Source organism: Mustela putorius, unplaced genomic scaffold (assembly GCF_011764305.1).
Source record: "Mustela putorius furo isolate JIRA1106 unplaced genomic scaffold, ASM1176430v1.1 tig00003845_pilon_pilon_pilon, whole genome shotgun sequence".
NCBI lineage: Eukaryota > Metazoa > Chordata > Mammalia > Carnivora > Mustelidae > Mustela > Mustela putorius.
This window is the reverse complement of record NW_025421998.1, coordinates 54,789,886-54,813,698: the sequence shown is the minus strand read 5'-3', so window position 1 is coordinate 54,813,698 and position 23,813 is coordinate 54,789,886. Positions and strand designations below refer to the sequence as shown.

The 23,813-nt window shown below is 40.3% G+C and overlaps 1 protein-coding gene across 4 annotated transcripts in view; it reads left to right on the top strand.

Moving 5' to 3' along the window:
• Positions 1–23,813, top strand: part of IGF2BP3 (insulin like growth factor 2 mRNA binding protein 3) — a 147,488-nt gene that overhangs the window by 115,847 nt on the left and 7,828 nt on the right. For all 4 annotated transcript variants that reach the window (XM_004743337.3, XM_004743336.3, XM_004743338.3 and 1 more), the window contains exons 7-11: positions 1,492–1,626; positions 2,897–3,019; positions 5,131–5,266; positions 6,794–6,919; positions 22,850–22,966. In XM_004743337.3, coding sequence (XP_004743394.1) covers positions 1,492–1,626; positions 2,897–3,019; positions 5,131–5,266; positions 6,794–6,919; positions 22,850–22,966 — 637 coding nt within the window. The remainder of the gene's footprint in view (positions 1–1,491; positions 1,627–2,896; positions 3,020–5,130; positions 5,267–6,793; positions 6,920–22,849; positions 22,967–23,813) is intronic.

Here is a 23,813-nt window from a genome sequence, read left to right as displayed (position 1 = left end):
TTATCTTATTCCTGGAGGTAGTCATTGTTAAGGTGAGAATGTAACTTTGTAGGCCGTGTTCCTTATACCCACTAACATGTATAGCTTTAAAAGAGAAATTCTATCATGTTAAGTTTTGTGTTGTTTCTCATGGAAGATGAAGGACCTCTTTGTTAGTTCCTGTAATTTGACAACATGTTTTTACACTGCTAGATGACATGTTACTTAACAACCTCTTCCTGATGGGCATTTAATTTTTTTTTAATTTTTAAATTATTTTTTATTAACATATAATGTATTACTTGTTTCAGGGGTACAGGTCTGTGATTCATCAGTCTTACACAATTCACAGCACTCACCATAGTACCCTGATGAGCATTTTAAAGATAATTCCAATTTTCTTTCTGTGTAAATAGTGCCACAGTGAATATTCTTAGGCCAGCGGTGTTCAGGCAGTGGTGATCTAGCAGACATCATTAGGTCATGTCTGGAGACAGTGTGGTTGTCCCAACTGGATGAGGAGGTGCTACCGGCATCTAGTGGGCTGAGGCCAGGGATACTGCTGAGCCTTCTTCAGTGCACAGAACGACTCCCCCAACAAGGACTAATTGGGCCCAAAATGTCAGTAATGCTGAGGATGAGAAATACTACTTACAGGCCTGCATATGAGAGTGTATCTGTAGGAGATGTTACAAAAAGTAGTGTATTCTTAGGTCAAGAGATAAGCACTTCTGCTTTGGCAGGTCCTGCTTGTTTGGTCTACACTCCCACCAAAGTGTGAGTGCGCCCATTTCCATCCTCTTGCCAACACTTAATTTTATCTAAACTATTCGAAGCTCAGGAACCCTGTGACATCTTGTTTTGATGGATACGTATGTAATTACTAGGAAGGTTGAACATCATTTCGTTTTGATTAGCCATTTGGTTTTCTCGGAAGTAGAATTGCCATCTTCTGGAGTTCCATTGCTATCACTTCGTCTTCTTCTTCTTCTTCTTCTTCTTTTTTTTTTTTTTTTTTTTTGTGGACTTTCCTCTATCAAGGAGGCAAAATGTGGAAAGAACCTTGCAAGAAGAAACAGATGAGCAAAGTCTCTTAGGATGGATAGTGGATATTCTGTGTGGCATAATGAGTTCAGCCTGGCTTGTGGGATTCCAACTCTGGCCCTCTTGGTTAGAGCAGAAGAAGCCCTTTTGTCTGAACCAAGGTTCCCTGACATGTCCCTGTCTGTGACACCAAGATGAAAAATTAGGCACATACAGCTTGGGAGGATGAAAAGATGTGCCTACTTGAGGAAAGGGGATGGGGGGGGGTGGATATTCCTGGAATTCAAATTTTGTCTTTAAGACATCAAAAGTTGACAGCTTATCAAGAGTTTATACTCTTGAGGGAAGTGAGTCATCCACTCTTTCCCCGGAAGTCCTATGACTTTGAAGTTGGTACTTAATAGACTCTGCAATTGTGAATATGTGCTTACAGCTCTCCTTTCCTTCTTCCATTGCGCTCACCGTAAGAATTGATGTCCATCGTAAAGAGAATGCAGGCGCTGCTGAGAAGTCCATTACTATCCTCTCTACCCCTGAAGGTACCTCTGCGGCTTGTAAGTCTATTCTGGAGATTATGCATAAGGAAGCTCAAGATATAAAATTGTGAGTAAAGAGGATTAACCTGTGAAGATTTGATGTTCATGCTGTTTGATTTGGAAGTCTAGGACACAGTTCTTAGGAATTGCCAACAAACACAAGGAAATGCTGTCCTGAAGAATTACGGTGGTTGGCACTATTGATTTGGTTGGAAAGCATGTCTTTTAAATGTTTCATTTTCTGTCATGTTTGGATATGGAGTGACTGCTGTGAGTGTTGGAAAGTCTAGCTGTAGAAGAAGGCACTTATGGGATAGGAAGCCCACCTAAGGACCAAGAAGTGTCCTTGGGATTTACCCAAAATATACCTCAAATCCTGACTCCTTTACTCTGAACCCATTGGAGCTCTGTTCTTGTTGTGTGCCCAGCCATACTCTGCAGCAGCAGGGAGGCTAGAAGCAGAGAAATACGTCATCCTGTGCTAAGGCAAACTGAAGATTTTTTTGGTTGTTCTGGGTTGAAACTCTAAATGCCTGTCCCATAGGAACTTGGAGTGAGCGGAGTTTGGATTCTTTGCCACTTGAGCTTATAGCACAGTGTTACCCTAAAAGGAGGGTCCAAAATTAGGTACTGGCATTAGCCTGGGAACCTAATCAACAGCACTCAAGTTGTAGGGACCTTTAATATGTAGTAAATATATTTTAGTTATAAGATGTGATATGTTGCTATAAGATTATAATTCTTTTCAAAATAGAGAAAAAATTTAAAGAGCTCACCATCCAGATAATACCTGTGACATTTTAAAGTGATAGGTATCTATTAGAAATTCAAAAAGGTACTCATTGAAAAGTGAAAGCCCCCCTTCCTGTTCTTACACTCTTCTCCTAAAGAGTAATCACTGTTGAGTTTCTTCTGTTTCCTTCTATACATTTTGCATGTATTTCTAGGAATGCATTTAAAAATTTATGGCAAAATCATACTGTTTTGTGTTTATACATTGTGTTCTGGTATTGGGGATTTAGGGATATGGATTTGAGTAGATGGTGTTTTCAGTGAGCTAAGAGAATCTATCCTTCGAAGATATTCCCTAAGATGCATAAAAGAAAATGGTTTTAAAAATTAACTTCACATGCTTGTTAATGGTTTTGTGTGTGTGTGTGCTCCCTCTAATCACGCATTGCTAGAATGTAGGTCAGCAGACTTTAAACTACCTAACATTATGTTTCCTGTATGGTAGGTAGAAAGTAAATGTTTAATGAATGGATATTATCTTTTTATCTAGGAGAAGGTTTACTTACTTACCCTGATTCTATGACCTTTTTCTTTTTTATTTACAGCACAGAAGAGATTCCCTTGAAGATATTAGCCCATAATAACTTTGTAGGCCGTCTTATTGGTAAGGAGGGAAGAAACCTTAAAAAAATTGAACAAGACACTGACACTAAAATCACAATATCTCCGTAAGTGCCTCCTTGCTTTCTTTGAATTAGGAAATTCTCAAGCACTGCTGTTAAGCTAGAGGTTATAGATCCAGCAGAGCTTCTCCCATCTTGGAGGTGTGTGGGCCAGCCATACTTACATTTTGTTTCTCAAACTTAATCTGTTTTCGGCGTCTAACCCATATTGAAAGCATTATCTATTCCTACTAAAGACGCAGAAATCACTAAATACTTTATATTCGTATTTTCTAGCTGAAGTCTTAGGTTTTTGACATATAATCCCAAAGTTGAAATATATAACCCAGATTATTATCCGTCACTGTGTGACAAATTATCCCAATATTTGGCAGCTTGAGACCATAGTAAATATGTATTGCTCACCTGAATTCTGTGAGTCAGGAATTCGGGAGCAGCCTAACTGGATGGTTCTGGCTCGGGGTCTCTTGATGTTGCTGACGAGTCCATGCTGGCTGCCGGTGTGAGGCTACATCACAGGGTGCTTGGGTGTCTTTAAGAATTGGTGGTTGTCTTCCCCCACAGAGTGATTTATCCAAGAAAGAGCAAGATGGAAGTGGCAATGTCTTTTATGACACAGCCTCAAAATCACATGCTGTTATTTTTCTAATATGATTTACACAAGTCAGCTCTACTCAGCAAGGGAGGGGATTACACTCTGGAGAACAGGTCATCTTAGAAGCTGGAAGCTGTTGTAACGAAAAAAACACATATAATAAACAATCCTACCCTTCTTGAATTTTACACCTAGAAAGGGGAGGGCTTTAAGAGAAAAAAAAAAATTTAAAGCTCTTCTAAACAACTATTTTAAGAAAACCAATATGAAATCCTTAAGGGAGAGGTGAGTTGAGACCAGAGATGAAAAATACGCCTTTTTAGATCTATGAAATAGTCTTCCCTGTGTAGATGTTTACCTTTTTAGCAGATTAGAGAAAAACTTAAGGAGCACTAACCCATTCATCTGGCTCAAGTTTAACTTAAGACATTCTGCTGCTAAGTAGTGAAAGTGAAAATTTAATTTTATTTATTTACTTTTTAAAAAATTATAAAATTATAAAAAAAATTTTATATATTTATTTGACAGAGAGACCGTGAGAGAGGGAATACAAGCAGGAGCATTGGAGAGAGAGAAGCAGGCTTCCCATTGAGCAAGGAGCCCAGTGGGGCTCAATCCCAGGACTCTGGGATCATGACCTGAGCTAAAGGCAGATGCTTAATGATGGAGCCACACAGGCACCCCAAACATGAGATTTTTAACTATAGTTATGGAGAGCTACACCGGTTTTCTGTATCGTTTCAATCTATTTAGTCTTTTTTCCATGGCTAAGAGTCTCCCATTGCTTCCTCTCAAGGCTGTTAACTAGCTCCTGCTCAGGCAGCCTCAGATGTCATCTGAATGGATTTTGAAGCTTCAGAGGGACCTAGGTCAAGGAGAGAGTTGCTGCATATTGCTAATGCCTTCTAACTTTTTAGTGGTCTTAATTGTCATCAAAGGATCATATTTTTTAGTCAAGACAGATTGATTTATGTTATTTTCTCCAGCTTACTTTGATCCAAACTCTAAAATTATTGGCAAAAAGTAAGTTTGGACACGTGAATTCTAGTTTGCTTTTTGGGAATATTACCATGATTATTTCTTGCTTGGTGACCCAGAAGATGCAATTGCATGAGAATGCCAGTGATGTGTAGAATTGGTCAGTGCAGACTAGGAACATCTTTTTTAAAGGTTATGTACGTCTGGTTCTTGGTTTCCACTAAAACTGTACATCACTCTGATCATTTTCTTTATTTCACTGTTGAAGTGTGAAAAAGGTTCACCTTGAAAGTGGACAAGAAATAAGTACACTGTGTTGCAAGCATGGACTTTATTGAGCTGTTTACACTTAGTATTTTTTACTGAGAAGGTAGGAGGGGAGAAGGATTCTGTCTGCAGCTTTGTGGTTCTTGGACTCATGTCTTCTGGGGCTTACTCAGTGTGCCTTGTGTCTGACCATCCGCTCTTACATAGCGCCAGCCACCATGGTTGGGTTTAGTTGCCATCTGTGGCTGAACTGTTATGAGCTGTCCTCCTCCCGTAATTTCCATTCTTTTTCTTTCTCCTCTTTTTCATTCCACAGATTGCAGGAATTGACGCTGTATAATCCAGAGCGCACCATTACAGTTAAAGGCAACGTTGAAACATGTGCCAAAGCTGAGGAAGAGATAATGAAGAAAATCAGGGAGTCTTATGAAAATGATATTGCTTCTATGAATGTTAGTTTTGATATTGGAAGACATGCCTTTATTTTGATGAACAGTTAAAAGATGTTTCAGTTGCATTAATATTGATGTCCTAAATGGTGCAAGCATTAGATGTAGCCTCTTGTTGATTTTTAATACCATAGTCCGTGTTCCCTGGGGTAGTTGGGAGGAAGGCTTTGTTTGACATCAGGCTTGGCTATCTGTGATTTTAGCAAATTTTTTAGTCTTTGAGCTTTACCTTCCTTATCTATTACGTAAGGCTAATACCTACCTAAAATGGCTAATATGTTAATTTGAAGAAGATTAGTATAGTAGGAATGTAGGCTTAAGGAGTAGGTATGTGAACTGGGTTTGAATCCCAGCTCTGTCACTTATTAGCTGCAAGTCTGTTCTCTTGGTTTGTCTCCAAGCATTGGTTTCCTCTTCTGTAAAATGGGGCTACTGTGCCTACATTGATGCCATGATTAGGACTGGGATTACAATGGATAACATGCATAGAAAAGCAACTATAAAGAATTCAAATTTAAAACTCACTTGGTTAGTCACAAACCCTGGAGACAAAAGAATTAAAAATGACAAAATCATTTGTCTAGCACAATGAAGGCAATTAAAGTGAATGGCTGACATTTCTTAATGGATGGAATGGTGCAGAAAATATGACATTTCAAAAGTCGTTTTGATTTTTCAAGTAAATGATTGAAAAAGAAAAAAAACACTCCTCAATTGGGTCTATACATAAAGAAGGAAAATAGAGAAATGATACTACCTTTTGTGAGAGGAGCCTAGAAGAATGCTGATTGTTTTAGCCCACATGACTGGCTTCATGGCCTACCTTACCATCATCGCTGCTCATCTGATGTTTCAGAGTCCCTTGCAAGCAAATCCAACTCCATAAACCTTTTAAAGAGCTTCTCAAGTATGCTCACATCTCAACTCTCTTATCTCCACGTTACTTCCACAACCTTTATAAAATTGAACCAAAACAAAATTCCCTTTTTGGCTCCTGGATCTACTCCAAAGATAGGTTTAGTTGCCATAGTTACATGGAATGGGACCTGATTTCCAAAGATTTTGACTTTGTGGCATTTAGACCCATGGCCGCCAAATTTTATCTCCGCTTGTTCTATATATTTAATTTGCTTTTTAATGCATAAATCTTGTTTGATTACTTCTTCACCTAATGCATGTTTTTTAGTCTGTATTTACCGTGTGCCCATAGCATACAAAGTACATATTTGTTTAAGCACTCTTGAGCTGATCATTAAGGAAAGGAAGGGTGTTTCCTGCTTTAAGAAAGGTGGTGTAGCTTCACATCAAGGAGGGGGCAAATGAGCACCCGGATTTTAAAATACTAAGAAATATGAACAGATATCTATACTCAAGTATAATTACATGGAACATCTGCTTTGTTCTAAAGTTTGAGTCATAAAATGATTTTTTTCTTTACTAGACAAGAGATTACAATCTGAATATTATCACTTATAAATACTCATACTTGATTTTTTAATTGTAAAATGAGAGACATTTTTACTGTTGCAGCTTCAAGCACATTTAATTCCTGGATTAAATCTGAATGCCTTGGGTCTGTTCCCACCCACTTCAGGGATGCCACCTCCCACCTCAGGGCCCCCTTCAACTATGACTCCTCCTTACCCACAGTTTGAGGTAAGATAATGTACCTTGGCTTTCTGTATGGTTGAGTGGGATGCAGTCAGAGGGACACAATCAGACTTTGTTGCCCTCAAGCAGTGTGACATTAAATGCTAATCATGACAAATTCTAATGTAAAACCTGGTCCCCATATGGTAGGTTCAGAGTCAGCACTTGCTTTCCATTTCCTATCAATAGAGCCTTTTTACCTCCCTCTTTGTAGAGTGGACTTGTAAATTATCCTTTTGAGCTTTTGGGGTGGTAGGGTTGTCAACATTGGTTTTTAAATATTGAAAGAAAAGTTTGAGACTTTGGGTGGGGGGAGGAAGTTATTTCTAAAAGATGAAGGAAAGAACTTTTAAAAGGCTTCCTTCATCTTTAACTTCACTTGGAAGTTAACTGCTTTGAAAGGTCAATAAAGGAGCGCTTGGGTGGCTCAGTCTTTGAAGCATCCGCCTTTGGACCAGGTCTTGATCTCAGGGTCCTGGATTTGAGCCCCATGTTGGGCTCCCCGCTCACCGGGAGAGTCTGCATCCCGCCCCTGCTGCCCTCTTCCCCACGCCTCCCCCGCCCGCCCTCTCTACATAAGTGCTCTTTCTCTCAAATTAAAAAAAAAAAAAAAAGTCACTAATAAAGACATGTTTTCCATTTTGAGTGTGCTTTTTAAACAGTGAACTCAAGCTAGTTTTGTTCACAGGTCTGTTGTGTATATGTGTGTGCAACCATTAAACAGTTTTCATTCATTTGTAAAGGTGTAGACTGTTAAGAAAGAAACCTTACTTTTATATTTGCTTTTTAAGAAGAAGATTTTTCTGAGGTTTCAAAAATGGGAGACCAGTGATAGTATAAAAATAATTGCAGCATAACAGATACTTTACCTAGTAATTTTTTTTTGGAAAGTAGTCAAAAGTTCTGTTGTATAATTGGTGATAATTGGACGTAGACAGTCATGTGAAATAAATTTAGCAACATTCTAGGATCTTCTGTCATAGATTGTGTTTACATCTCTTCCTTCCTGTTTGACTCTTCCTTAATAGATGCTTTGAGTAGTACCTCCTCTACCAATTTACAAAAATGTCCAGCTGGAAATCATTCAGCGTTCCATCATAACATTGCCTAGACTACATGTAGAGTGAAATGCTTCTAGAATTGTATAGAGAACACAGATTGCTAAGGTTGTTCACATTTTATAAAAAGATTTTATTTATTTATTGGACAGAGAGATCACAAGCAGAGGCAGAAGAGAGAGGTGAGGAAGAAGGCTCCCCTCTGAGTAGAGAGCCTGATGCGGGGCTCGATCCTAAGACCCTGAGATCATGACCAGAGCCAAAGGCAGAGGCTTAACCCACAGAGCCACCCAGGTGCCCCAGATTGTTCATATTTTATCAAGGAAGAATTTCCTTGGCCTGTCCTTAACCACCAGACTGTGTTAAGTGTTTTTCACATTTGACCTCTTGCAATATTTCTGCCTTTATGATCAGCAACTTCTGCATCTTCCCCTGCAACTCATCTGCCACTCTGAACATGTTTCGTCCTGGAAGCCATATGACCAGCCCATTAATCTATGGATAGGCATCAAAATTTCAGCCCCACACCAGTGTGAATAGATCCACCAGGCAGTGTCTGAAGCTTTCCAGCACAGCTGAAGGTGCTGTGAAGTAGCTGACTTGTGTGTACCTTGATGCTTAAAGGGGCTGGGGGGAAGGATCCCTGGGGTGAGAGTGCAGGTCCAGCCCAGCTCTGCCTGCGCTTTGTATCGCCATAGGTCACTCTCCTCTTTCCTCTGTGTTTGTTTTCAAACCTGCACAATGAAGAAACTGAACTAGATGAATTATCTTTTAAGGACTCTTCTCTCGAGTCAGACTTTTCTAGTTTTTACAGAATTCAAATATAAAACATTTAATAGGAGAGTCAAAGTGAGCCTAAAATAGGAATTGGAGAGAATATGGACTTAACATCTAATATGGCTGCTAGTTTTCTTTATTATAAATAGATGGTATTTGTCATGTTACTGAGTTTAGGGCACATGTATCCATGACACTTTTGTGTAAAATAGCATTGATTACAAGTGACAAGGAACTGATTATTTAAAGTTACTCTGTGCTGAAAAAGTTCTGTAAGCTGCATCTCTGCTAGGTGCCTTAAACTAGCTTTCTCTTTGGGCACGCCCCTTAATCTGTCTGTTCCTCATTTTGCCAATTTGTAAATTGAGGTGTCATTTAAATTCATCTCTCTACTGGTTACATACCATGGTCAGTAAAGCTTCTCACATTGCAAGTGGTAGGATTATAGAACATTCTGTCCTTTACACTTAAGTGGCTGTTTCAGTGCGGAAATTCCTAAAGTGATTGTTAGGTAGCTATTTTTAAGATTCATAAGTAATAGGAATGTTATGTAGATTTGCTCAGTTTTGTAATTTAGTGATACAGTTCTGTGTAATGGGTTCTTGTGTTCTAAGAAAAAATTAAGATTGTTTTAAGACAAGTGAGAGTATATTAAAAACATTATTTCCAAAGGACTTTTATGATTTTAAATGTCTGAGTGACTTAAAGCAAGTAGAGATTTTGTTTCATTTTAAGAATGGGGAAGAGAGTCAGTGACCTTTAATAAAAGCGAATCAAAAGTAAATGTAAGGAAGATCCCACCTGGAATAGGTGGTCTTTGCTTTTCCTGGGATTTTAAAACTAAATCAGCTAGGTGTAGAAGCAGTCAGTGAGATCAGAAGATGGAGAAGCTGCCAGTAGTAATGGTAGAAATAGTGCCAAGGGGAAGGAGTTCAGAACCCCTGAGGGCCTGGTGGTTTCATGGGCAGGAAAAGGAAATTCTCTACTTAAATAGAATGTGGATAATCTTAAAAATCCAAGTTCTTTGCGGAATTCAAGTGGACATTTTATTCTACATGTATGTAGGCAGTGAAATAACAGAATCCCCAACTTCACACATGGACATTTATCTAAATGGGTTTAGGAGGTAGCACTCAAAACACTAAGTGCTGGGGCGCCTGGGTGGCTCTGTGGGTTGATACCTCTGCCTTCGGCTCGGGTCATGGTCCCAGGGTCCTGGGATCGAGCCCCACGTTGGGCTCTCTCTTCAGCAGGGAGCCTGCTTCCCTTCCTCTCTCTCTGCCTGCCCCTCTGCCTACTTGTGATCTCTGTCTGTCAAATAAATAAATAAAATCTTTAAAACACACACACACACACACACACACACACAAAGTGCTAAGAAAGACAAATCTATCTATCTAGTTGGAGTCGTTGAAATTATGGTTATATTGCATGGGTTTGTGCAGATGAATGTGTTCTTACAATTTTTTGTAGATTTCAACTTAGCTTTATCTCTGCTTGCTAGTCTTAAACCTCAAAGAATGTGTCAGAAATTATGGGGAGAACTATTCCTGTAATCTATCTACCCTTTTCTCCGGAATGGAAAAAAATCTTTGTTTTTGTGGATTTCAGAAATACGGGCTCACTATTATCTTTCTCTTTAGAAATACATAGGTATATAATCCTATCTTGGAAATTTGGTAATATTTTTACAAACGTTGTAATTAAAAGTAATTAATGGGAGCATTGTACTATTTTTAACTTAGTCTCCTCAAGGAATTCACCTTGATGTTCACCACAATATCATGATCACTCTTAAGAAACTTGGCAGAAGGGCTCCTGGGTGCCTCAGGCTTTAATCATCTGCCTTTGCCTCAGGCCATGATCCCAGAGTCCTGGGATCCAGCCCCGCATTGGGCTCCCTGCTGGCCTGGAAGCCTACTTCTCCCTTTCCCACTCCCCCTGCTGTGTTCCCTCTCTCGCGGTCTCTCTAAATAAGTAAAATCTTTAAAAAACAGAGATAGGGCTGTGCCTGGGTGGCTCAGTGGGTTAAAGCCTCTGTCTTCAGCTAAGGTCATGATCCCAGGGTCCTGAGATGGAGCCTGGCATCAGGCTCTCTGCTCAGCAGGGAGACTGCTTCCCTTCCTCTCTCTCTGCCTGCCTCTCTGCCTACTTGTGATCTCTGTCAAATAAATAAATAAAATCTTTATAAATAAATAAATAAATGAGAGATAAAGAACAAACTTGGTGCACGGGCCCCTGGTGGCTCAGTCAGGTTAAGTGCTTTTGGCTCTGATCCCAGATGGGATGGAGCTCCCTGCTCAGCAGGGAGCCTGCTTAGCCCTGTGCCTCTGCTTGCCGCTCCCCCTGCTGTGTGCGCTTGCTCGAGCTCTCTCCGTCAAATAAAATCTTAAAAACAAAGCCAAAAATTTGGGACAATACTATTATTTGATATGCAGTCTGTACTTAAATTTCATACTTACCCATAATGTTCTATTATATACCTGTGTTTTCATTAAAGAATCCAACTAAGGATTCTACATTGCAGTTGTCATGTCTCTCTAGTCCCTGCTTTTTGTTTTTAGCAGGAGTCCATTCCACGTGGTATCACCTACTGCCTACCCACCCTTGTTTTTTAATTCATGGAATGAAAAATTCAGCCTAATGGTTGGAATGCCACCTCATTTGGGTTTGACTGACTGCTTGGACATGATTAGACTCAGGGTTGTACCTTTTTTGAAGGCAGGAATACCTTCTCTGTGTCCCATTGGGAAGCAGATGATGTCATGTTGTTTCATTGTTCGTCATGTTGTTTGATCATAAAATAAAGGTAGTGTCTGAGTTCTGCATTGTAAGGGTACCTTTCCCATCTATGATGAAGATGTAATCAGTAGTACTTTGAGAATATGTGTCTTGCTCCCCAACATTCTTTCCCCCCGTGGGTTTTGTATCCATTACAGACATTTGCCTAATCATATATTACTCTTTTTATGTCTGTCATCTTCTACATTTCTTAGTTTGCAATGTTCTGTAAAGAGTAGGTTTCTCTACTATCTGCTTTACAAGGAAGAATTTTTGTTGTTATTGTTCTTTATGTTAGAATTACCCCAGACCTTTTGTGTTAGAGTCCATCCCCCAGCGCAGGAACTGGGGGTAATACTTTGTATTCCAAAGTAATACTTTGGAAAGCACTCTGGCTGACTCCAGTGTGGAGGTAGCCAAGGTTAACAACTGCTGTTCTGTTTGTTAACTGGTTAAGAACCTGTGTTTCTCCTTGGACTCACATGAATCAGAATCTCTGTGGGAGCAGATGGAAGCTCAGAAATTGGTGACTTTTGTAAAGGTCAGCAGGAGTCCCTTGTTACCCATTCATTGTCAAATTACTGTTCTGCAAGGAGTGCTTACTATTCTGTGGAAGGTGGACTTAAATGTTGGAAAAATATCAAGGGTAATGCACAGTAGACAATACTTGGGATAAGCATAAATATATACCACTCAGGTATGTCACTCTTTCTAGCTTGTTTGTGCTTTATTTTAAAGTGTGGGCAGGGGGTGCCTGAGTGGATTGGTCAGTTAAATGTCCAACTCTTGACTTGGGCTCAGATCATCATCATAGGGTCAGGAGATCAAGCCCCGCCTCGGGCTCCAGGCTGGTCGTAGAGCCCACTTAAGATTCTCTCCCTAGGCTCGCCCACCCCACCCCACCCCACCCCACTTGCAGGCTTTCTCTGATTCTTTAAAAACAACAACAACAACAAAAACCAGACAAACAAAAACCTGGTCAAAAACTTCCCTCCTTTCCTCTGGATCACCTATGATTACAATCCACAAATACCAGGCCAGAAATGTCTGTGGGATGCTGCCATATGTCTGTTTTCATGCCTTTAAATATACGTTGGCATGCTGTGTCTATCAGGATTAGCTTTGGCTGGGTGTTACAGGGAAAAAAAATTGGTTTAAATGAGTTTTCCTTCTTCATCAAGAGAGGTGAAGGGTAGACAATCCAAGGCTGGGGGTGGTGGTGCTGCATCATCTAGGACAGGTGCTCCTGTTGGCTTAGTTAGCATGCTGCCTCCCAGAACAGGATGACTGCTCAAGCTCCAGCCATTGAGTCTGATTCCAGCCAGCAAGGATGAAGGATAAAAAATCAGCACCCACCTCCTATATGGACACTACCTGACCATAGCTTTTTACACTTCCACGGGTTAGTCATGTTTGCCAGAACATAACATCGGGTACATCTGCTACAAGAGAAGCTGGGAAGCAGTGTCTGTAACCGTAGAGATGAGTAACCCTGCCCCACTGGATTTTGTGATATTACCTGCAAATATAGCCTGCGAGGGTGCAGGTGAGCTTTTAAGTCCTCTCAAAAACGAAACAAACAAAAAAAAACCCCGTCTCTCCTGCCCCCCACCTCACCCCCCGCGCTGCCCAAAAAAACAGCCCAGAATAATCTAAGTCGATTCTGGAGGAGAAATGGGATCTTTCAGATTCTATCCTGCAGATTATTTTCATATCGAAACAAAGGGGAAAACACCATTTTCACAGAATGTATTATGTTTCTGGATACTAGTTAGAATGAATTCTACTTCCAAATAGCTATGAGGTAATTTCCTGATTTATTGTTTTAGGGGAACAATTCTATGACAAGTTTTGTTTTAGTATAGAACTCTTTGGGGAAATACTAGGTTGGAATGGCTTTGCCTTCACTCTGTATTATTAGACTTGGTTCTTTGTCTAAACTCAGATCACTAATACTATTAAGTCTATCTACTGGTCACCACTTTTTGAAACACAAACTTGTTTTTAAAGGCAATAATTAAATTTGTCAAAGCTTGATCCATTTTCTTTCTTACCATTTCTTTTTATGTTCCTTTTTTTCCCCCCCTGGCTTCACTTTTCTTCTTGCTGAAGAACCTAGTATTGTAGGTCTTTGAGGGTCTGTGATGCCATTTATTGAAAAACTGGGTTAGAGGAGTAAAGGTTGGCTGGTACCTGCCCTCAGCACGCGAGGACGCTCCTCCGCCACGGCCTGGCGTCTACAGCTGCTGAGGAGAAGCTTGCTGGTCCTTAGAAGCTCTCACAGGGAAGTCGGTTACTCATTAAGGTTGACTCTTTAATCTTTGATGCCCTGTGGGTTAGCAGTGGATCTCTTTTACTTTAAGTGTATATTGCCTGGTAAGAAGTAGGTTTTGATGACTCAATGTTTCAAAGACTCGACTCTCTTTTTATGTATTGCTTCCTCTTTCTTTTAGAGTTGTTTCATTTTTTTACTCCTGTTTTCTCACTGCTGTTTTGTAACATGAAAGGGGAATTGATGCACCTTGACTTTGGATAAATCCTTTGCTTCTGTTCTATTCCAGAACTTTGCTCACCCTCCCACCACACCCCCTCAATGTATTCTAACTGGAACCTGCCAGGTGGATTTTTTTTCTGATAGAGCCAGAGTCGGTTCTTCTAGCAGACAAAAAGTCTCTAGTTCCTTCCTAGCAGCTGGCTCATGCAGTACTTAATTGGCAAACTTTGAGTTTAGAAATGACAAGAAACGCTCCTTTCAAAAATGCTCGAACAGTAGGGAAGAGGCCATTGGCAGTTCCTGAACAGAGCAAGAGCTGAAGTTGGCATGGCCCAGGACAGCATCCATAGCTGAATGTTATTTCCTGGCGTTGGGGTTGGCAGGAGTTAGCTCAAGTGCTGTTGTCTTCATAATTTTGATAGCATCTTTGGAATCTTCCCAGAAGTCTCCAGAACAATAGTGTGGTCTGAAAATTGCAAAGTTTCTGTTTATCGAAGAGGCAAGAAAGATGAACGTTTTCTTTGGTTTTTAGCTAGTTGAGGGTGCTCTTTAAGAAACAATATTTTATGAGTTGAAAGGGATTTTTGAATCTATTCTCTTAGCCTTACTACTTAGGATTTCTTATTATAGGTACAGCTCTTTTGTCAGAAAAAAAAAATCAAAGTAAATAACTTACTGTATACACTAGTACCTCTAGGAGGCCTTGGTTACTTAGCTATGGGGAGAAATTTTCAGTGCCGCCTTTTTTTTTTTTTTGAAGACTTCAGTATTCTGTTCAGGTCATGAAGTTGAGTAAACTTAATTTCAGTTCCAGACCAAAATCCATTAAAACAAAACAAACAAAACAAAGCAAAAATCCCCAATGCTATCTGTTGTACAAACCAAAGGGAAACACTGGCGTCCTTCCAGGTTCCTGAAGGCTGGTCTTACTAGCTGGCAGGCTTGCCTCCATGCCTTTGTGATGTCTTAGGTTCTGTTCCCCACAAAGGAAATACACTTAACCTTACTGTTTGCTCATTCTTGTATCTCCTCATGATAGATGATTAGGAATTACTCGTTGGCAGACTTCACCAGTTATGCAAACTTTCAGTTGAGCAGCTTTGTTCTTATGTTATTTCAAGCTATAACATAGAGTCGGCCAAGAAGTCCAAAGGGGGTTTTGCCAATAGGCATCTGGCAGAAATCCACTGGGAAGCTGCTTGGGTCATGTGACTATCCTTCACCTGAAGGTTTAGGAAGAAAGGTTCAGGATAATGAAGCTGAACATTAACTTAAACGCAGAGAATGTGTAACAAGGAAGGGTAATGCTGATGAGTTTTTTTTTTCAAGCTTGATCTCTGAGACTTGAAGTCACAGGTGCAAGAGGCTTATCATAACCCATTGTTCTGGCTTCTTAGTTTTATAAGTAAGAATTATCTACATATCCACATCCTGGAAACAGGGCTTACTATGCAGAACTCTACACAACAGTAATTTGTACCACAGCGCCAGTTTAATGACTGTCAAATAGGCAGGATAATAATGTGAGGTGCCTTATATTCCCAGAGGAAAGGTTCCTTTAAAAGGAACTTACAGTCAGGGGGCACCTGGGTGGCTCAGTGGGTTAAGCCTCTGCCTTTGGCTCAGGTCATGATCCCAGGGTCCTGGGATCAAGCCCCACATGGGGCTCTCTGCTCAGCAGGGAGCCTGCTTACCCCCATCTCTCTGCCTACTTGTGATCTCTGTCAAAAAAAAAAAGTAACGGTCAGGGAGGTGCTCGGTGGATGTGGAATTGGCGTGAAGGGAATTGGGTGGTGTTCAGAAATGTCTTCATCAAGCCTCAGACATCTGATGAGTCAACTTTTTATTAAGGTGCTGTTGCCAGGGGCACGCCTCACTGCCCATCAGCGCGGTACCTCCTCTTGGTACGCTTAGTTTGCTTCTTTCTGACACTGCTTTTTCTGTCGGATGGGCTCGGTTGGTCCTGTTTTTATCCCAGCACAGAAGAGTTTTCTGTCTGTATACGGATTTTTTATGTCTTCACCCCTTTTTTCTGTTAAAACTTGGTCCTTTTGGTCCTCTTCTACTGACCACCCCTACTTTTTCAAAACCTCACACAACTTTTAAGTTTGTTTTTAGTCTTCGTATTGGGTGTGTTGACTCCGGCTTGAGTCCCACCCTCAAAACGCAACAAAAAAAAGCACTGATGGCCTTTCGTCACTGTGTCAGAAAGATTATTTGGCTTTTGATCAGCTTTTGTGGCAGGAGCCTAGGTTTGAGCTTTTCTCCTGGGAGAGTTGTCTTCAGCATCTTCTAGGCCAGGACACATGCCCACACTGTGCCTGCGAGTCTCTGCAGCTTTTGCTCCAAGGATGCCTGTTAACATTACTCCTCTGAAGACAGAAGTTGCTCTCTGGGATCAGTCCCGGGAAAAGTGTTTTTTACTAAGCAAATGGATAGTTTTTCTCTTCCAGGCATACTCAATTATGCGGCTGATTTTCTTTTTTTAAATCAGCTGCTAGGAAGCTTAGAGCCAAGTGTGTACAAGAACAGCATTCCTGGCTTCATCTTTTATATTCAGGTCCCTATGCTCTTATTTCTTCACCTCCTTTGTTTTACTTCTAGATTATGTGTATTTTCTAAGCAGCCTAAAATTTTTCTGGTGCAGGGCCCAGAAAACAAATAATTACACAGTCGTGGCAAATCTGAGCGAATTATACACTGGGTTTCGTCTGATCATTAAAAAGGTCTTTATCATGTCAGGCCAAAAACAAAAGTATATTACTCAGAAGAACATGGTATAGATGTTCTCAGTGAGATAAAATACTTAGATCCTATCTTTACTTTTAAAAAGTTAATATTAATGTATCAATTTTACCATAAGGACCAGAATGACAAATTTTTATTGAGCACAATTTATGGTCAATGTCTGAATTAATTCAGTTATTAAAATAGGAAAGGTCCCCTGGAATAAGTGGTACATGGTCATTGCAGAACACACTGGCAGGCTGTGAGATATGGTGCTTTGCATACAGAGGCACTATTCTTAGCACTGGGAAATACTAAAGAACGAGTAACTAATGTTACTCGTTTAGTGTTTTAGTGAATAGCAGCAGAAGTGACTTGGCCAAGTGGTGCAGGGCAGGGCCCTATCACAGCTCTCATAGCAGAGAGTTCAGTGGCAAGTCAAACCCTCTTTTGGAGTATTTGTTCTCAGAGGGCTGGTATAGAGAGGCAGGGGGGCTTCATGTATTTGACGGCTGTATTGAGATCTGTGGTGTCGTACTATGTCCTGGGAAACGTCAGAAATACCAAGTTGTCAAGAAAGTAGTACAGCTCTGTGTACATATGTTGAAGAAACAATCCAATGGTTTTCCTCGGTAATATTTCCTGGAGTTGAATTTGAGGTTCACTCTTAACAGGAAATAGGATGTACCTCCTGGGGGTTACAGGTCAGTGAAGAGACTTGGAAAGAAGAGCACAGTTCAGATGATTTTCATTTGTAGAAAACTTGGCATGGGGGTCTCGAATCCTCTGTTGCTTTCTGTTTTGTAAGTGTGAAAGGCGTGGTTCAAAATAGGATTTCCCCCTTTAATATATTCGTTGGCCATAAAACACATGTATTAGTGTGAGAATTTGGAAATAACTGTCAACGGTAAATGTTAATACTCTGATCTGGCATTTGTGTTACATAAGATCTTGGAAGTATTTATATAGGAGCCTAAGATTTATGTTTAGAGATTTGACTGCAGTGTTACAGAAATCAGTAAAAAAATAGGGAAACCAAACTTTCTGCAGATCTTGAAAATAGTTCCTTCAGATACAACAAAATAATTGTCAGGTAAAGATGAAGGACTTCTGTGAAGGTTTTTTTTGACAACTTTTGCATGACATGGTTATTTTATTCTCACAGCAGAAACAAACATTGAGAATCTAAGTTATAAAGTACCTTAAATATGCCTAAGACAGGTGTGTGCAAATGAGACAACAAACCTGTTGCTGTCGGATCCCTGTTCTGTTGGAGCATCATCTTGTTTTTGGTGTCATTCAATTGAACTGTTCTTTTTTTTTTTTTTTTTTTTTTTTTTTTTAATTTACTTATTTGACAGAGATCCACAAGTAGGCAGAGAGGGGCGCCTGGGTGGCTCAGTGGGTTGGGGCCTCTGCCTTCGGCTCGGGTCATGGTCCCAGGGTCCTGGAATCCAGCCCCACGTTGGGCTCTCTCTTCAGCAGGGAGCCTGCTTCCCTTCCTCTCTCTCTGCTTGCCCCTCTGCCTACTTGTGATCTCCGTCTGTCAAATAAATAAATAAAATCTTTAAAACACACACACACACACACACACACACTAAGTGCTAAGAAAAGAAAGACAAATCTATCTAGTTGGAGTTGTTGAAATTATGGTTATATTGCATGGGTTTGTGCAGATGAATGTGTTCTTACAATTTGGCTCTCTGCTCAGCGGGGAGCCTGATTCCTCCTCTCTCTCTGCCTGCTTGTGATCTCTGTCAAGTAAATAAATAAAAAAATCTAAAAAAAAAAAAAATTCTTTAAAAACAAGTAGGCAGAGAGGCAGGCAGAGAGAGAGGAAGGGAAGCAGCCTGCTGAACAGAGAGCACAATGCAGGGCTCGAACCCAGGACCCTGAGATCATGACCGAGCCAAAGGCAGAGGCTTAACCCACTGAGCCACCCAGGCGCCCCAATTAAACTATTCTTAAAGTTTCTTTAAGGTTTTTTGAGGCATAATTGACATACAACATTGGTTTCAGGAGTACAACGTAATCATTTGGTATTTGTTGCGATTGCAAAATGATCACCCCAAGAAGTCAACATCCATTACCATAGTGATTTTTTTCCCTTGTGATAAGAGCTTGTAAGATTTAAAAAAAAAAAAAAAAAGAAAAGAAAAAAAAGCTTGTAAGATCTCTCCTAAACTTCAGATATGCAGTATAGTATTAACTATAGTCATCAAGCTATATATTATATTCCTGTGACTTATTATATAGCTGGAAGTTTGTGCCATTTGACCCCCATTACATCATTCTTAATCTTTAGTTATCCCTTTTCTTCAAAATAAGGCATTTTTCTTTTAAAGATTATTTATTTATTTATTTGACAGGCAGGGATCACAAGTAGGCAGAGAGGCAGGCAGAGAGAGAGGGGGAAGCAGGCTCCCCGCTGAGCAGAGAAGCCCCATGTGGGGCTCAATTCCAGGACCCTGGGATCATGACCTGAGCCGAAGGTATAGTCTTTAACCCACTGAACCACCAGGTGCCCCAAGGCATTTTTTTTTTTTTTAAGTTGGCTCTACACCTAATGTGGGACTTGCACTCACACCTGAGATCAAGACCTGAGATTGAGTTGGATGCTGTGCCACCTGAGCCCTTCGGTGCCCCCAAATAAATAAATTTTAGTGGACTACCTCTGATGCCATTTTTTGCACATTGATGATCAAAGGCTTAAGCTTTTGCCAACAATATGTGGGAAATTTCTTTTGCCTGAGGAAGTCCTACCAAGGTAGATAGAAGACTGATAGCGCCAGGGAAGGCAGCACTCCTCATGTGGGAGTTCTGTTGGGCTGTTACGTGGGTTCTGTTTTTGGTTTTGTTTTGGGATTTTTTGGTTTTTGTGGTTTTTTGATCTGTTTGTTTTGAGAGCCAGCAAGCTCCAGGGGGTAAGGGTAGAGGAAGAAAGACAAGCAGACTGCCTGCTGAGCAGAGAACCCTATGTGGGCCTGGATCCCAAGACCCTGAGTTTATATCCTGAGCTGAAGTCACTTGCTTAACTGATTGAGCCATCCAGGTGCCCCTGGGCTGTTCTTAGGAATCACTTCTGCATCTCTGTATTATAAAGCACATACATACCTATTGGAAGCAGGGTATGTCCTTTTTTTTTGTTTTAAGTAAACATGGTTTAAGAGAGAGAGATGTCCAGTTCTGAATGCTCGCTGCACCACTAGTCAGTATATGACCATGTACAAGTCCCTTACTCTGTTTCTTCCAGTTTTCTCTTTATAAGATGGAAATGTTGTTTCTCTTGTTTGTATGGACTGTGAGATCTAGATGAGGTGATGCACCTCACAGAGAAAACACAAACTCTCACCACACAGGACTCCTGTATACCACTGCTCCCCCATCATAGGTACCTCCTCCTTAAACCTGAATTTTGACCTCAGCATGCTTTTTACCCATCTCCCACTATGCTAAACACAAAGGTAACACCCACACATTCCATGAATGTCTCAACTGGGATTCCACCATTCTGTGTGAACAGAGTGGGAAACTTTTTGTATAACTTGATGATTATTAATTTTAAACGTCCAGAATCTTTGACTCAAGCAGTTTTACTAAGAATTTATATAGTAGAGGTACTTGTACAAGGGCACAATTTTTTGTATAAAGATTTGATGGCAGCATTACATGAATTGGTTGAAAACTGTTAAACACACATGCTCCTGCATGGAGAGGAGACAGCACTGGTGAGTCTAGCTGGAGGAATGCCCTGTTTGATGGGATGAGGCAGGGCCATATGAATGACATTGGGAAGAGATCTAAGCTGTATCCTTACAGTAAAAAAAGAAAAAATGTTATTTGTAACACGTTACCATTAATTTACTATTTTGGTTTATTAAATCCATTTCCCCCCATGAAATAGGTCTGCCTGTCCTTACCTAGTTTCTTTTCTACTGGGTTTGGTAATTCTTCTTGAGCATTTTGCCTGGAAGAATTTATACTTATTTGGGCCTGGTGCTTTATTTAGGTGATTAGTTGATTATAGAGGTAACAGTTGCTTAGGTCAACGTAAATTTCTCTGATTGATTTTTGGTAACTCCTACTAGACAGATTTTTGACACTTTCAGATTTATTGACGTATGTTTTTACATTTCCCTTTTCTCATTTCAATTTCTTATCTGTTACATAGACAAAAAGGTTTTCCTTTAAAGAACCAGCCCAGCGCTCTTGTTACTTCTTTTTGTTACTTCTACTAATTCATTCTTTAAAAAAAATCTTTGCTTCAGAGGAAAGAAACTATAGACCATTAAGAAAAATTCCTACCAGATAGTGTGAGTAAACAGTGTTCTGTGGTGCAACGGCCTTCTGGTGTGTGTTGAGGGGCAAGTGGAATGGCTGATTCATCCAGACGTGAGTTTCTGCTGTTGAGCAGCATGTTCCCCATAGATCCGTGGTACCGAGTCTTCTGTGCTCTCTGCTTGCACTCTGGGCTTAATGGGGAGAAGATGGAGCTGCTAATGCCCCTGGAAATTGGTGTGTTGTGAGAGTGGTAGTCATTTGGTGGACCAACATTAGGTAGCACATAGTTTGTTTTCATATCCAGTAAAAATGAATGGGCCCAGTGCTGCTGTTTCTTTTTATTAAGATTTTCAGAAACTGCTTAAAATGATCATTTTCTCAAGATTTTCCTAGTTCCTGGGATGCTTGAAAGCAAAATTGTTGACATGTTTGAGACTTTACAAATTTGTAGATTGGTAAATGAGAAATTAGACTGAAGCTGTTTCATGGCTCTGTGTGAACAGACTACTTGAGGGACCAACTTGAGTACTTGGAATTTACAGTATCCTCCGTAACAGGAATGTAAGAAGTAATGTAATGTAAGAAGGCTCGAGAGTGTTTCATACCAAGTAGTTAATGTGTACATTTCTGACTGCAATAGATTTTCTAATATCTCTATAAATCTTAATTGGTAGGTGTACTTTAAAAAAAAACAACAAAACAAACTACTGCATATTAAGTTAGTGTATTCAATGTAGTTCACCTTAAAATAGCTCTTTAAAAAAGTCTTAGAAAATAAAAAATATTTCTTGGAATAAATTTCTTAGAATTGACTTCTCCTTGGATACATGTTTAAATGTTGTTAGAAATTAAGCAAGTATTGGAGTGCCTAGGTAGCTCAGTCAGTTAAGCATCTGATTTCAGCTCGGGTTTGATCTCAGGGTTGTAAGTATGGGCCCCACATGGGGCTCCACAGTAGACAAGGAGCCTACTTAAAAAGTAAGCAAGTATTAATGTATGAACATGTGAACTGCTTCTGCATTTTAGAAACTATAGCTCACCAGTAAGATCACTAAATCTTGGTTTAGCCTTTTTCTTTTTTTTTTTTTTTTAAAAACCCAGTGTTCTCTGGTGTGTGTTTGTTCACCCTACAGGAGTGACCACTTAAAGGGAGATGACTCAGGAAGGACATAGTTGGCTTGAAGTGGGAAGTTGAGAAGTATACAGATAAAATCCATTTTTGAAAAATCTTTGAGTTAGTCTTCAAAATGTTTTCCAATTTTTCCATGTGTTAAGTGGCAAAGGAAGGGCAGAGATGGGAGGAATAATAACTATATGGGAAAGAATCCTAGGGCTTTTTGCCACTAAAGTGATATATCAACCTGTCCTTTGCTTGGGTGTGGTTGTGTACTGAACAGTGACAGTAAGGTTTTACACGATTCAGTCCTATATAATGAGAGACTCGGGAATTCTTCCTTTTGAGAAGAGTTCATCAGGTGTTTACAAAGCAAAACCTACATGGCTATGGTGTAGACTTGGGTCCTTGGATACATTGTTGATGTGTGGCCCACAACTTCATTTGTTTGTCAGGAATCTAAACTTTGTGACTTTGACTTACCTTTTAAATCTGTAGATCAGGGACATCCTAAGGTCGAAGAAAATTGGTGTAAAGTAACCTTTTAAATAAAGTCAGATGTCTTCAGAAGGAACAGATGTTCTCAACTTCAGGTTAACTCTTGTCAGCTTCCTAATATTTCTACTGTATGAGTGCCCCCATCCCTCTGCCAATGGTAACAGCCTACTTTTACCAAATACACGTATGTCCTGTCTTTCCAACAGCAATCAGAAACGGAGACTGTCCATCTGTTTATCCCAGCCCTATCTGTTGGCGCCATTATCGGCAAGCAGGGACAGCACATCAAGCAGCTCTCTCGCTTTGCAGGAGCTTCTATTAAGGTACTGTTCTGCCGACTGTGGCTCTTAGTGCTTTACTGACAGTAAGTTACAGGAACATGAGTCATCCTGCCACTTCATAATCGAACTGAATATGGCACTCTATCCTGGGGCTACATAGGGTGTGGCTATGATGGAAAGCCCCCAACTACAGCTTCAACAAAGTTGACTTTCAGAAAAACGTATTCTGGAGGTAAGCAGTCCAGTGCTGGTGTGGTAGTTTTGGTCGACTAAGTCCCTGGACCTATGTTCTAGCTCATTTTCCCCAGGCTTTGGTCCCTCCTGGTCCCACGTGACAGTGTTCTGTGCTCTCACGAGTCTGTGGTCCAGCCAGCTGGAGGACACTAAGAATCTTCCTCTTAGAGAGTTTTCTTATTAGCTGCCATAGAATATTTTTATCTCTATTTCACTGCTCAGAAACCACATCACAATGCCAGACATAGTTGAAAGAGCCAAGAGGGGAATGTTAGAGCTAAATACTTTATTATTATGGAAAGTGGGATAACAAATATCAGAGGCCACCAACTGGATAACTGTACTCTGAAGATTCTGTATTTTCATACGCTGAAAAGCAATTTAGTAAGAGTGCATTGTGTTTTAAGCTATGTACAAATTGATAATGGCTTAATACAGTGACAGTTTTCTTTAGGAAAGCATCAGTCCAGTGGGGTGGTTTTTTGGTTGTTGTTAATATTTTATAAAATTTTTTATTTAAAGGAATACAGTATGGGGCCCCTGTGTGGCTCAGTCCATTGAGCTTCTGACTCTTGATTTCAGCTCAGGTCATGGTCTCAGGATCCTGGGATGGAGCCCCGTGTAGGGCTCCATGTTCAGTGGGGAGTCTGGTTCT